Source organism: Choloepus didactylus, chromosome 17, assembly GCF_015220235.1.
Source record: "Choloepus didactylus isolate mChoDid1 chromosome 17, mChoDid1.pri, whole genome shotgun sequence".
NCBI lineage: Eukaryota > Metazoa > Chordata > Mammalia > Pilosa > Megalonychidae > Choloepus > Choloepus didactylus.
In genome coordinates this window covers 59,506,540-59,521,257 of record NC_051323.1, presented here as the reverse complement: position 1 = coordinate 59,521,257, position 14,718 = coordinate 59,506,540, and the positions used below count along the sequence as shown (strand labels likewise).

General features: G+C 36.3%; 1 protein-coding gene across 2 annotated transcripts in view; it reads left to right on the top strand.

Annotated features, from left to right (window-relative positions):
- The window catches only part of TTC27 (tetratricopeptide repeat domain 27), a 202,183-nt gene that overhangs the window by 80,789 nt on the left and 106,676 nt on the right, over nt 1–14,718 (top strand). For both annotated transcript variants that reach the window (XM_037806843.1, XM_037806844.1), the window contains exon 11: nt 5,344–5,439. In XM_037806843.1, the coding sequence (XP_037662771.1) occupies nt 5,344–5,439 (96 nt within the window). The remainder of the gene's footprint in view (nt 1–5,343; nt 5,440–14,718) is intronic.

Here is a 14,718-nt window from a genome sequence, read left to right as displayed (position 1 = left end):
GTAGGTGGTGATATTAATGACTGATTTTTTTGATATTAGGTTTCATGTGTCAACATTTGGAAGATCTGCTCATTGTCTAAATGACCAGTGCATCATGTTACAAAATCAAGCATCAGTAAAGAATCCATTCAAACTATAAGATGGATAAGTGGGAGTTTTTGTTTTTAGACCAGTGTATTTTAATGTAACAGAGTATGAAAACTTCATTGATATGATTTCATATTTCGCTATGCAACTAACCTTTAAGAAACCACCACTTGTTGAATTTTGGTGTAGTATCAAAGACTAGTATCTACAATGATCTGAAAAGGCTATTAACATACTCCTCCCCTTTCCAATTACATTTCTGTGTTTTCATATACTTCATATGTTCTTCATATACTTCAACCAAAATATATTGCAAGAGACTGATTGCACAGCAGAGAATTCAGCTGTCTTATTAAGCCAAATATTAAAGAGATTTGCAAAATGTAAAACAGTACAACTCTTCTTACTATTTTTTTTATTTTGGAAAATAAAGTAATTTTTTCACAAAAAAATGTTTCGTTGATGTAATGGGTTTATGTTATTTTTAAATGAATTAATAAACATTTAAAATTTTCTCAGTTTTAATTTCTAATATGAGTATTGATAGATCATAACCCACATATACAAAAGCTCTTGGGAGTCCTCAATAATTTTCTAAGTGTAAAGGGGTCCTGAGACTGAAAACTGTAAGAACTGCTGGCTTACAGTATGACTTTTTAAGGAAAATGCTCTGAGGTAGCTATCTGGGCTTACTCTTATGTTCATCTGTTCATGCTGGAATCAAAAAAAGGGATCTGGGTTCTCCCAGTCACCATTAGTAGAGCTAGTCTTACCTGCCCACACAATAAAGTATTTCTCTGTTTTGGCGTAGGAAAGAATAATTAATGATCTTCTTGACAAGGCCACTCCCTAACACTGATATCATAGGGCTTAGATGGAGAGACAGTTTATTTAAATAGAATTTGCAGTATTTTTCCAATGAGAAGCTGCTTTTCATTTTCACTGATCTGGTAATTTTCCTTTTAGTTATGAGGCGGTTTTAATGGAAGTGCCACCTCTGATCTTTGGACTCCATTTTTGACTTACCTGTTTCACACCTTTGTGACATTGGGCAAGTCACTTTTATCTCTCTGAGCTGCACTTTCCTATACATGAGGTAAAACTGGGTTAGCAGTAGGTTTAATGGTGGTGTTGATACTTAGCAGTCATGTAATAGATCTTGGTTCTCGTTTTCCTTATATTCATTGGAAATTTTCTTGGATTTAGGGATTTGAGGTGGCAGTTAGCATGATGGCTCTATTTGTAAATCACAGCTACATGACTCTAAACTCCTGACAGGGGAAGTGGTTCAGCCCAACTCTTGGATACATTTGATTAAGCACATATTTTTATAATAAATTCCACCCTCTTACACACATACATACATGTAGGTTGCACAATAAAGCAAGTATATAAGGTGATCTGGCATGTAATCACTAATGCTTTTTAGATTATCAGCTAATTTTTACTTGGCACTTCAGAAAGCTGATAAATACTTTGATATCATGCTAGTGAGAATGAATAGCCTTCAGTGAAAGGGTAGGTCCTTAGGGACTAGCTCTGTTCTTTTGAAGATATGTGTGCCATACTTTTAGATATGAGCACATAAATAAAGTCTAAATCATACCAGACCTTGTTAAGAATTGTCCTTGTAGCATAAGCATTCTCCATGTGCTAATTTAAAAATGTATTCTGCATCTTCTGTAGTTTTTTCAAGAAAGCTCTTTGTCTACTGAAACAGAGCATTGAAAAGGAAAGGCACATAATTTCTTTCCTGGGTTTTATTAATTTATTCCCCATTTCATGGAACTATTCCCTGACCCATGGTACTGTGACTCCAGGAAGGTTTGGGAGTTGTTAGTGCATGGAGTTAAGGAATTCATATAAATAAATGCATATTCTCAAGGAGCACTTGAAGACTAAATGCTTTTAGGCAGACTATAGGGGGAAATGACATTAAAGGGGGTCTTAAAACTTGAAAACAGACTCATGTCACAATAGTTCATGCATCATGAAATTGTCTTTGGTGTATCCCAGTAGTTGTGCCTGACTTTCCTGTGGCTTGGTTCTCCTTACACCCCTGGACCATGCCCCGGAATGTTCTTCACTCTCTATCCATCACCTTTCCCATTTATCCATGTCTCTTCAGGCACCCTCCTAGAGCTGACTCTCTGCTGTTCTCAGTTCTCATTTTATGGTCCCAGGAGTCTGATCCACTCTTAATAACTTATTTAGTGAATGTTCACTTATCTCTCTCTTTGTATTATTTAGTGACTATTCACTTATCTCTATCTTTCTACCCCTAAGGACCATTTTCCTTAAAAAATCACCTTATTATACCAGTTTTTACTTAGAACCAAATGCCCATGACTTTCAAGTGTGTAACTTGTGAAATTTAGAAACTGACATGTGAACATGGCAAGTGAGGGGTTAGGGCACACTGCTTTGGAGTTCATGAAAACTTGTGAAATTGCAGTTTCTCACTGAGCAGTTGGTCATGTACATGCACATAAGTATACAACGTAATCATTGAAGCTTCACTTTCATTCAATGTTAATCTCTTAGAATTTAACATTCTTCTATTGTCTTCCCAGAGTATTTGTATATTGGGTTTGCCCTTAATGAATGTAGACTGTACTTATGTTCAGTTAATGGTGCCTACAATAACCAACAAACCTCCTCATAGAGGTTTAGAATGTTGGAACTTCGAGGGTCATTTAAGGAACCACTTTATAGATGAGTGCCATTGTGATTAAGCGACTTGCTTGTTGGGGATAGACCTGGAACAGGATCTGAATCGCATCACGTACCAGCCCCTGTCTTTTCCATTTCACCATGCCTATAAAGAACTGCAGTTTGTTGGAATATAATGGAATTATTTCAGAATGGATTGCTAGAAATAATCCTACCCTGAAAAACCTAGAGATCTGCTGTAAATACACTCCTGTATTTGTATAGGCAAATAGCAATAAATTCACCAGCCTCCTTACTTTTGGATATTTATGTAACATCTACCTGCTAGTTTTATTGGTAGGTGAATCTTATTTAGGTGATTGTCTTGCTTAAGGTAAGAAGTATAGGATAGTTATCCTGTGCAGGAGTGAAAATAGCTTAGAGTTCTGTTTTTAATCTCATCTTAATCACACAGTGACCTAATAAGGTTCTTAAAAAGAGCAACTGAACTTGTACAGGGTCTTATTTAGTATCCCCTGCTCAAATAAGTGTTGGTTCCCAGGGCTCTATCCATTGGTCCTTGCCATGTGGGAGAGTATCTGAGAGTATCAGAGGCACTTAGATATTCTGAGAACATCCAAAAGTATCTGAGAGTATCTGAATATAATAATCTATTTATTAATCAGTGCTGTATTAATACTGAACATTTAATATGTTTTAGCTAGATGCAGTAATTACAGCAAGCAACATTAGTTCTGATTGAAAATATTTTTTTGTATGTAATTAGGTCTTAGTGAAAGTAAATTTTGCTTTGCTGCTTGTTTTTAAAATATTACTAAATGAGCTTTAGTTATTTTATTCTTTCCCCCCCTAAATTGATAAAAAATACCCCCCCCCCCTTTTAAGAAATAATTCAGTGATCTCTTTGTTTATGTATTGTAACCATATGTATTCAGCCAGAAGTTACTCTCTTCTAGCCTCTCCCACAACTCAACAGCTTTGGACAGAAGCGTGCAAGCTGTTTGCTATTACATTTCTGTGAATCAAAGCCAGAAAATTTTAAAGGTATTTTGACCAAGGTGGTTTAGGAGTCTGTATGTCTCAGTTTATTTTGACTGTCTTGATTGAATAATATCTTGGATTGCCAAAGAAGTGCTGTATTGAGTGTTTTCTCACACTTCAGCTATGAACAGTATTTTATAGGATGCTCTTAGATTAGCAAATGTATCTTCCACTTAATGTAATATAGAGAACCCCCAATTTAGGGCCAGTGGCCCTGCTCAGAAACTGATCTTGTCTTGGCTTTTACTGGGATATGTTAGATTCCTGTCCTTTTCTTTAGTCTGAGGAAGTCTGGACTTAAAACCTTTTACTTTTTTTTTTTAAACTTCAAATTTTTAAATTAATTTTGTAACAATTTAAAACCATTTCACACTTACAGAAAAGTAGCCAGTATAATACAAGTGTCTTTTGTATCCTGAAGATACAAAATCCTGAGAGTAAGATCCTGAGAGTAAGTTGCCAGTATTATGCTTCATCATCCTCAAAAACGACATTCTCCTGCATAACAACAATAGATCCATTAAAATTAGAAATTAACATTGAGATATTACTGTCACCTAATCTGCATAAGGTCAACTGGCAAAAAAAGAAAATTTGAGTACTGTATTATGCAAGAAAAGATCATGAGAATTCACAGTCGAGAAGTCTAAGTGTATAATATCAAGAAAGTTTTTTATACTTGGTATAAACTGAATGACAGATGAAGAGGCAGGTAAGGATATCTTGGTGATGGCCCTGCAGTCCATGTGTTTGCCCAGGAATTTCAGTGTGCTGCATTCACTTTGATGCTGTATATGTGAGATCTTTTAATGACTGAACTCCTCACCAGCAGATAGTGCCAGCCTCTTTCTGCAGTTGGTCCCAGTACCTTTCCTCAGAGTCAGCCATCTTGGTCTTGTTGGTCTGCTTCTTGATGTTGTTAGTGAGAATTCAGTTGTTCACTACCAGTGTAGTTATTTCAGTGAATTGGGGATTCTTCAAGAGTGCAGCTACCGACTGCACCATACCATGGTCTTCCAGGAATGAGTATCCAGTGTAATAGCTCTGTTGCTGAAGAGGAGAGAAATTGCTCTCTTTGATCAAATAGATCTATTTTTTTTTTTTTTTTTTTGCTTTATTCCCGAGAAAATAGTCCTAAATGAAGTTTTTATGTTTTTTCTCTGATTTGTGAAAGAAAGTACACTGTCAAAGTGGTATTTAGAGTTAGCATTACAGATGTGAAATAGATATGCTAAAGAATAGTTTTTCTTAGGAAAAGTAAACAGGTTGATCGAAACAATTGTTCTTTGAAAGAGCTATTATAGGTAATCTTAATTTTAAAGACTATTTTCCTGATGAGTTTTTCTTGTGCATGTTTTTGTAAATGTTGACTAACTCTAAAGTTTTTAAACATTTAAAGAAATCAAGAAAAAATTTCAGGCATCCCTTCATCTTGTCAAAATGACTTGAGTTCAATATTGTTTATATGTACATTCATACAACTCTTATAAGGTGTATAACAAGTTATTATACATAAATACTGATTATAATATGTGTCCTTAGGCTCTTGCGGACCAATTTGAAGATAAGACTACATCTGTATTGGAACGTCTGAAGATTTTCTATTGCTGCCAAGTACCACCACACTGGGCCATTCAGGTATTTTTTTTTTTTTTTTTATTGTCATTGGGTATGGAAAATGCTCTGCATTAGAAAGCTGAATGCATTAGACAAGGATGATTTTTAATTTATGTTTGGACTTTAAAATATTTCAGTGAAAAGAATACAAGTATCTAACTGGGGATTATCAATTATTACAAATTGCTGTTTTGAATAAAGTGATATCAGGTATAAAAATTTTATTAAAAGAATTTAAAAGTAGCTTAAAAATGAACCCTAGAAATTAATTAGAAAGCCATACAAGTTTTCAATTTCAAAAAAACATTTTATATTTCAAAGCCCCTTTAAGGACTTTCTGCCAAAAAATAAACCTTTTAACCAAGTTGTTTACAGAAAAAAATTTTAAAACACACTTGTTAGATACTCTGAGTTGTGAAATATCCTTATCTACTTTCTTAGGGGAAGAGACTATCTATTGTAGCTTCCAAAGCCCCATGTTGGAGTGGGGATTCTGGCCACCTGTGTTATATGCATGGTGCCTCTAATTTGTAAAATTTTAGCGCTGAAGGGAACTTAGATATCTGGTCCAGTTTCTTAATTTTACAGAAGAAAATTGAGGTCCAGTGCAATTAACTATACTTTTCCAGCTGTTGAAGAACCAGTTCCCTGATTTGCTGGTATTTAGTTCAGTTTGCCTCCTTTCCTTATCTCTTTATTGGGTTGTAATTATACCAACTAACACCAACCAACCTTTACTGCACACTTAGTATGTTGCCTGCATTATGTTCTGCATTTCATACATGTTCTCTTATTTTATTGCCACAACTTTGTGAAGTATCTCTGTTTTACAGATGGGGAAGCTAAGTGCTGGTTTGAATGTATTATGTCCCCCCAAACGCCATTATCTTTGACGTAATCTTGTGTGGGCAGACCTATCAGTGTTAATTAGATTGTAATTCTTTGAGTGTTTCTGTGGAGATGTGCCCCACCCAACTGTGGGTGATAACTCTGGTTGGATAATTTCCATGGAGGTGTTGGCCCGCCCATTCAGGGTAGGTCTGAATTAAATTACTGGAGCCATATAAATGAGCTGACAAACAGAAGGAACTCAGTGCAACTGAGAGTGACATTTTGAAGAGGAGCTACAGCCAAGAGGGACACTTTGAAGAATGCACAGGAGCTGAGAGAGGAACTGCAGCTTACAGAGACATTTTGGAGATGGCTTCTGAAAGCAGACTTTTGCTATGGAGAAGCTGAGAGAGGATAAATGCCTCAAGAACAATTGAGAGTGACATTTTGGAGAGAAGCTGCAGCCTAGAGAGGAACGTCCAGGAAAAAAACCGTTTTGAAACCAGAACTGGGCGCAAATGCCAGCCACGTGCCTTTCTAGCTAACAGAGGTTCTCTGGACACCAGTGGCCATTGTCCAGTAAAGGTACCCGATTGCTGGTGTGTTACCTTGGACACTTTATGGCCTTAAGACTGCAACCAGATGTGAACCCCCTTTTATAAAAGCCAGTCCATCTCTGGTGTTTTGCATTCTAGCAGCATTAGCAAACTAGGACACTAAGGCAACGAGAGATTAAGTGACTACTGCACTCTCAGAGCCCCTCAGGACATAGAGTCACATGATGCCGGCCTGAGATTTCTGGATGATTTAGTAACTATTGTCACTTGAATCAGCTTTCTGTCCTCTCTCTCTTGTGGATTATGCACATAGTGACTTAGAATTATAAACACCAACCCACCATTCAATGCCTCACATTTTCCCTGTTATAAGATTTCTTAGAGTAGATTACATTCTCAAGCACAGGGTAAAGTCGGTGTATAATACAATGGTATTCACTTTATATATTGAGGGCTACTCAAGAAAACATAGGTAAATAAAAAGCTTTGCTAGTTCATCTCAAAAGGAGTAGCGTTTTCATGAAGAAAGTGGTAACAGTTGGAATTTTTTGGCATGTTTTTTACTTTGATTTATGAAATTTATTAAGTGTTTTGTACCATGTGGTTTGTGGTGGATAAATATCTCAGACTCTGAGCTATTATTATAACAAATGTCTCTTGTGGGTATAACTTTTAATCTGGGTCTGAACAAGAGCTTTAAGAAATTTAAGTACTATTCAAACAGAATTTAAGCTAAATGTTTTATTGGCCTAGGAAGCTGTAGATATTATGATCCTTAGTTCAATAAAATTCTCTTTCATTAAAAAAGTTAAATCACTTTATTTTTTACATTGTCGGAAGTAATCATATTTTTGTTTATTTTAGAGATACAAATATAATAGCATAGCTTTTTCAGTAAAAAGGTATTTAATTTTTGCTCTGTCACTAACTAGCCATATTATCTTGGATGCCACTATCTTTAAATGAAAAGATCAAACTATTTATTGCATGAGAATCAAGATATAGTCCTGTTCCTAAATGCTGTGTCTAGTTTTTTAAGATATCCAATCAGATATTTTTAAGTAGCTCAAATCTCCAATATTTCATGGCATATAAAAGTATTGTGTGACTTAACAGATATATATAGAGCATTACTTCCCAAATCACCAGGATACACATTCTTCTAAAGTGCCTATGGTTCACCTGTTAGCCAGAGAAAGCACCCAATCCTCTGGGCTCCCTGTCCTGAGACAGATATGTCCCCCGACTCTCCCAAAGTCAGTTGTACCAAAAGCCTCTGTCTGCTTGTTGAGGTTTCGCTGTCTGTATTGAGCAGTTAACATTAAAACCCCAGTTGGAGCTGGGCTGAGAGAGCGCTGCTCTCTAGCACCGTGAGGCTTCAGTGAGGGAGGGGCTCTCGGCTCTTGGCTCTCAGTGTGGGTCCGCAGTTTTACTTACAGATTTTATGCTGCGATCTCAGGCATTTCTCCCAATTCAGGTTGGTGGATGATGAGTGGACAGTCACGTTTGTCTCCCCACAGTTATTCCAGGTTATTTGCTAGTTTTTTGGTCATTTGTGAATTGTTCCAGTGGGGGACTCACAGTCTTCCTCTCCTCTCTATGCCACTATCTTAGCTCCTCCCTGTACCCTGCCATTTTGCTGAGTTCATTTATTAGCTCTAATAGTTTTCTTGTGGATTCTTTCAGTTTTTCTGCATATGAGATCATGCCATCTGTAAATAGAGATAGTTTTACATATTTCTTTCCAATTAGAATTCCTTTAACTCATTTATCTACCTGCTCTGACAAGAATTTCTAGTACTGAATAGCAGTGGTGAAAGCAGGCATCCTTGTCTCATTTATTTTAGGGGGAAAGCTTTTAATCTTTCAGTGTTGAATGTGACCTTAGCTGTAGGTTCTCATAAATGGTCTTTGTCATGCTGAGACAGTTTCCTTTATTCTTACTTTTCTGAGTGTTTTCATTAAGAAATGTATTGGATTTTATCAAAATCTTTTCGGCATCTATTGAGATGATCATGTTTCCCCCCCCATCATTCTGTTTATGTAATGTATTACATTGATTAATTTTCATAGGTTGAACCACCCTTGTATTCTTGGGATCACCCCAGTTGGTCATGGTGTATAATATTTTTAATATGTCATTGGATTAAGTTTGCTAGTATTTCTTTAATGATTTTTGCCTCTATACTCATAAGGGCAATTGGTCTATAATTTTCTTATCTTGTGATGTCTTTACCAGGTTTTAGTATCAGAATAATGCTATCTCATAGAATGAATTAGGATGTTTTCCCTCCCCTTGAATTCTTTGGGAGAGTTTGAGAAGGATTGGTATTAATCTTTATGGTTACTATAGGGATTACATTTAATGTACTAAAACTTTTATAATTTAGTTTATGTAATACCAACTTAACTTCGAAAGTGTGTACACATACACAGTACCCTTATGTCTATCCTTCCCTCTTTATGTTTTTCATGTGACGAATACATCTTTTTGCCTTATATGCTCAGTAACACAGATTTATGCTTGTTTTTTATTCATTTGAATTTGCAGCCTTGTCAGAAGTAAAAAAACAGCATTACAAATAAAAATGAAAAAATACCGGCATATATACTTACCCATATTGTTACTTATATTGGAGATCTCTATTTCTTCATCCAGCAGTGAAACACTGTGTAGAGTCCTTTCCTTTCAACATGGAGGTCTCCCTTTAGCAGGTCCAGTGTAATGAACTCCCTTCATTTTTATTTGTCTGGAAATTTCTTAATTTATTCCTCATTTTTTAAAAATTCATTTTATTGAGATATATTCACATACCATGCAGTCATATAAAATAAAGCGTACATTAAATTGTTCACAGTACCATTACATAGCTGTGCATTCATCACCAAAATCAATCCCTGACACCTTTGTTACCACACACATAAAAATAACAAGAATAGTAATTAAAGTGAAAAGGAGCAATTAAAGTAAAAAAGAACACTGGGTGCCTTTGTTTGTTTGTTTTTTTCCTCCCCCCATTTTTCTACTCATCCCTCCATAAACTAGACAAAGGGGAGTGTGGTCCATATGGCTTTCCCAGTCACGTTGTCGCCCCCATGAGCTACATTTTTATACAATTGTCTTCAAGATTCATGGGTTCCGGGTTGCAGTTTGACGGTTCCAGGTATTTACTGCTAGATACTCTAATTCATTAGAACCTAAAAAAGGGTTGTTTATATTGTGCGTTAGAGTGCCCACCAGAGTGACCTCTCGGCTCCTTTTGGAATCTCTCTGCCACTGTAGCTTATTTTGTTTCCTTTCACATCCCTTTTTTGGTCAAGAAGATGTTCTCCATCCCATGATACCGGTCTACATTCCTCCCCGGGAGTCATATTCCACATTGCCAGGGAGATTCAATCCCCTGGGTGTCTGATCCCACGTAGCGGGGAGGGCAGTGATTTCACCTTTCAAGTTGGCTTAGCTAGAGAGAGAGGGCCACATCTGAGCAACAAAGAGGTATTTGGAAGGAGGCTCTTAGGCACAACCATAGGGAGGCCTAGCCTCTCCTTTGCAGCACCAATCTTTCTAAGGACAAGTCCTATGGTAGAGGGCTCAGCCCATCAAACCACCAGTCCCCCATGTCTGCGAGCACATCACCAACCATCGAGGTGGGGAATAATATCCCTGCATTCTCCACCAGCTCCTCAAGGGGGCTCTGCAAATTTTTTTCATTCTTTTTTTTTTTTAATTAACATTTTTTTTTAATCATCTGTATAAAAAATAAAAAAAAAATTTTAAAACATGTAATAAAAAACATTTCAAACAGACCATAACAAGGGAATAAGAAAAAGACAACTAACCTAAGATAACTACTTTACTTCCAACAAGTTCATACTCTACCCCAAGAAAGTAACCTAATATAGCAACATTTCTGTGAACTCATTCCTTCTGTACCCATCAGAAATTAACAGACAATAGTCATTCCTGGTCATTCCCAGAACATTAAATTTACCCACGGTAGCTTATCTGTTCTTATTGGATTATCATTCCCCCTTCCTTAATTGCTCTCTATCACTAGTTCCCCTACATTCTACATTATAAACCATGTGTTTTACATTTTTCAATGTTCACATTAGTGGTAGCATATAGTATTTCTCTTTTTGTGCCTGGCTTATTTCACTGAACATTATGTCTTCAAGGTTCATCCATGTTGTCATATGTTTCACAACATCGTTCCTTCTTACTGCCACATAGTATTCCATCGTGTGTATATACCACATCTTATTTGCCCACTCATCTGTTGAAGGACATTTGGGTTGTTTCCATCTCTTGGCAATTGTGAATAATGCTGCTCTGGACATTAGCGTGCAGATATCTGTTTATGTCACTGCTTTCAGATCTTCAGGGTATATACTGAGAAGTGCAATCACTGGATTGAAGGGTAACTCTATATCTCGTTTTCTAAGGAACTGCCAGACTGACTTCCAGAGTGGCTGAACCATTATACAGTCCCACCAACAATGAATAAGAGTTCCAGTTTCTTCACATCCTCTCCAGCATTTGTAGTTTCCTGTTTGTTTAATGGCAGCCATTCTAATTGGTGTGAGATGGTGTCTCATTGTGGTCTTAATTTGCATCTCTCTAATAGCTAGTGAAGCTGAACATTTTTTCATGTGTTTCTTGGCCATTTGTATTTCCTCTTCAGAAAACTGTCTTTTCATATCTTTTGCCCATTTTATGATTGGGCTGTCTGTACTATCATCATTGAGTTGTAGGATTTCTTTATATATGCAAGATATCAGTCTTTTGTCAGATACATGTTTTCCAAAAATTTTTTCCCATTGAGTTGGCTGCCTCTTTACCTTTTTGACAGACTCCTTTGAGGTGCAGAAACTTCTAAGCTTGAGGAGTTCCCATTTATCTATTTTTTCTTTTGTTGCTTGTGCTCTGGGTGTAAAGTCTAGGAAGTGGCCACCTATACAAGGTCTTGAAGATGTTTTCCTACATTATCTTGTAGGAGTTTTATGGTACTGTTTTTTATATTGAGATCTTTGATCCACTTTGAGTTAATTTTTGTTTAGGGTATGAGGTAGGGGTCCCCTTTCATTCTTTTGGATGTGGATATCCAACTCTCCCAGCCCCATTTGTTGAAAAGACTATGTCCCAGTTGAGTGACTTTGGGGGCCTTATCAAAGATCAGTAGGCCATAGATCTGGGAGTTTATCTCCGAATTCTCAATTCGATTCCATTGATCAATATGTCTGTCTTTGTGCCAGTACCATGCTGTTTTGACAACTGTGGCTTTATAATAAGCTTCAAAGTCAGGGAGTATAAGTCCTCCCACTTGGTTTTTCTTTTTTAGAGTGTCTTTACCAATTCGAGGCATCTTCCCTTTCCAAATAAATTTGATTACTAGCTTTTCCAAGTCTGCAAAATAGGTTGTTGGAATTTTGATTGGGATTGCATTGAATCTATAGATGAGTTTGGGTAGAATTGACATGTTAATAACATTTAGCATTGAATCTATAGATGAGTTTGGGTAGAATTGACATGTTAATGATATTTAGCCCTCTTATCCATGAACATGGAATATTTTTCCATCTTTTAAGGTCCTCTTCTGTTTCTTTTGGTGGAGTTATGTAGTTTTCTTTGTGTAGGTCTTTTACATCTTTGGTTAAGTTTATTCCTAGGTACTTGATTTTTTTAGTTGCTATTGAAAATGGTATCTTTTTCTTGAGTGTCTCTTCAGTTTGTTCATCTCTGTATACAGAAACATGACTGACTTATGTGCATTAATCTTGTATCCTGCTGCTTTGCTAAATTTGTTTATTAGCTCTAGTAGCTGTATCGTCAATTTCTCAGGGTTTTCCAGATATAAGAGCATGTCATCTGCAAACAATGACAGTTTTATTTCTTCCTTTCCAATTTGGATGCCTTTTATTTCTTTGTCTTGCCGGATTGCCCTGGCTAGCACTTCCAGCACAACGTTGAATAACAGTGGTGATAGCGGGCCTCCTTGTCTTGTTCCTGATCTTAGAGGGAAGGCTTTCAGTCTCTCACCATTGAGTACTATGCTGGCTGTGGGTTTTTCATATATGCTCTTTATCATATTGAGGAAGTTTCCTTCAATTCCTACCTTTTGAAGTGTTGTTATCAAAAAGGGATGTTGGGTTTTGTCGAATGCTTTTTCAGCATCTATTGATATGATCATTTGATTTTTCCCTTTTGATTTATTAGTGTGTTGTAATACATTGATTGATTTTCTTATGTTGAACCATCCTTTCCTGCCTGGAATGAACCCCACTTGGTCATGGTGTATGATTTTTTTAATGTGTCTTTGGATACAATTTGCAAGTATTTTGTTGAGGATTTTTGCATCTATATTCATTAGGGAGATTGGCCAGTAGTTTTCTGTTTTTGTAGCATCTTTGCCTGGTTTTGGTATTAGATTGATGTTAGCTTCATAAAATGAGTTAGGTAGTGTTCCATTTTCTTCAATGTTTTGAAAGAGTTTAAGTAAGATTGGTGTCAGTTCTTTTTGGAAAGTTTGGTAGAATCCCCCTGTGAAGCCATCTGGCCCTGGGCATTTATTTGTGGGAAGCTTTTTGATGACTGATTGGATCTCTTTGCTTGTGATTGGTTGGTTGAGGTCTTCTATTTCTTCTCTGGTCAGTCTAGGTTGTTCATATGTTTCCAGGAAATTGTCCATTTCATCTGCATTATCCAGTTTGTTGCCATACGATTGTTCATAGTATCCTGTTACAATTTTTTAATTTCTTTGGGATCCGCAGTAATGTCACCTTCCTCATTCATTATTTTGTTTATATGGGTCTTCTCTCATTTTGATTTTGTCAGTCTAGCCAGGGGCTTGTCAATCTTGTTGATCTTCTCAAAGAACCGACTTTTGGTGTTATTTTATGCTCTCTATTATTTTTTTGTTCTCTATGTCATTTATTTCTGCTTTAATCCTTGTTATTTCTTTTCTTCTGCTTGGACTAGGATTGCTTTGTTGTTCATTTTCTAGCTTCTTCAGTTGATCCATTAGTTCTTTGATTTTGGCTCTTTCTTCCGTTTTAATATATGCATTTAGTGCTATAAATTTCCCTGAGTACCACTTTTGTTGCATCCCATAGGTTTTGGTATGTTGTGTTCTCATTTTCAGTCATCTCTATATATTTAGCAATTTCTCTTGCTATTTCTTCTTTAACCCACTGATTGTTTAGGAGTGTGTTGTTTAACCTCCAGGTATTTGTGAATTTTCTAAGTCTCTGATGGTTATTGACTTATAATTGTATTCCATTGTGGTCTGAGAATGTGCTGTGAATAATTTCAATTTTTTTAAATTTATTGAGGCTTGTTTTGTGCCCCAGCATATGATCTATTCTGGAGAAAGTTCTGTGAGCACTAGAGAAGAATGTGTATCCTGGTATTTTGGGATGTAATGTTCTATATATGTCTGTTAAATCCAATTCATTTATCAGATTGTTTAGGTTTTCAGTTTCCTTATTGGTCTTCTGTCTGGTTGATCTATCTATAGGAGAGAGTGATGTGTTGAAGTCTTTCACAATTACTGTGGAAACATCGATTGTGTCCTTTAGTTTTGCCAGTGTTTCTCTCATGTATTTTGTGGCACCTTGATTGGTTGCATAAACGTTTACGATTGTTATTTCTTCTTGTTGAATTGCCCCTTTTATTAGTATGTAGTGGCCTTCTTTGTCTCTCCTAACATCCTTGCATTTAAAGTCTATTTTATCTGAGATTAGTATTGCTACTCCTGCTTTCTTTTGGCTGTAGCTTGCATGAAATAGTTTTTTCTGTCCCTTCACTTTCAATTTCATGTCCCTGTGTCTAAGATGAGTCTCTTGTATGTAACATATTAATGGTTTATTTTTTTTTTATCCATTCTGCCAATCTATATCTTTTAATTGGGGA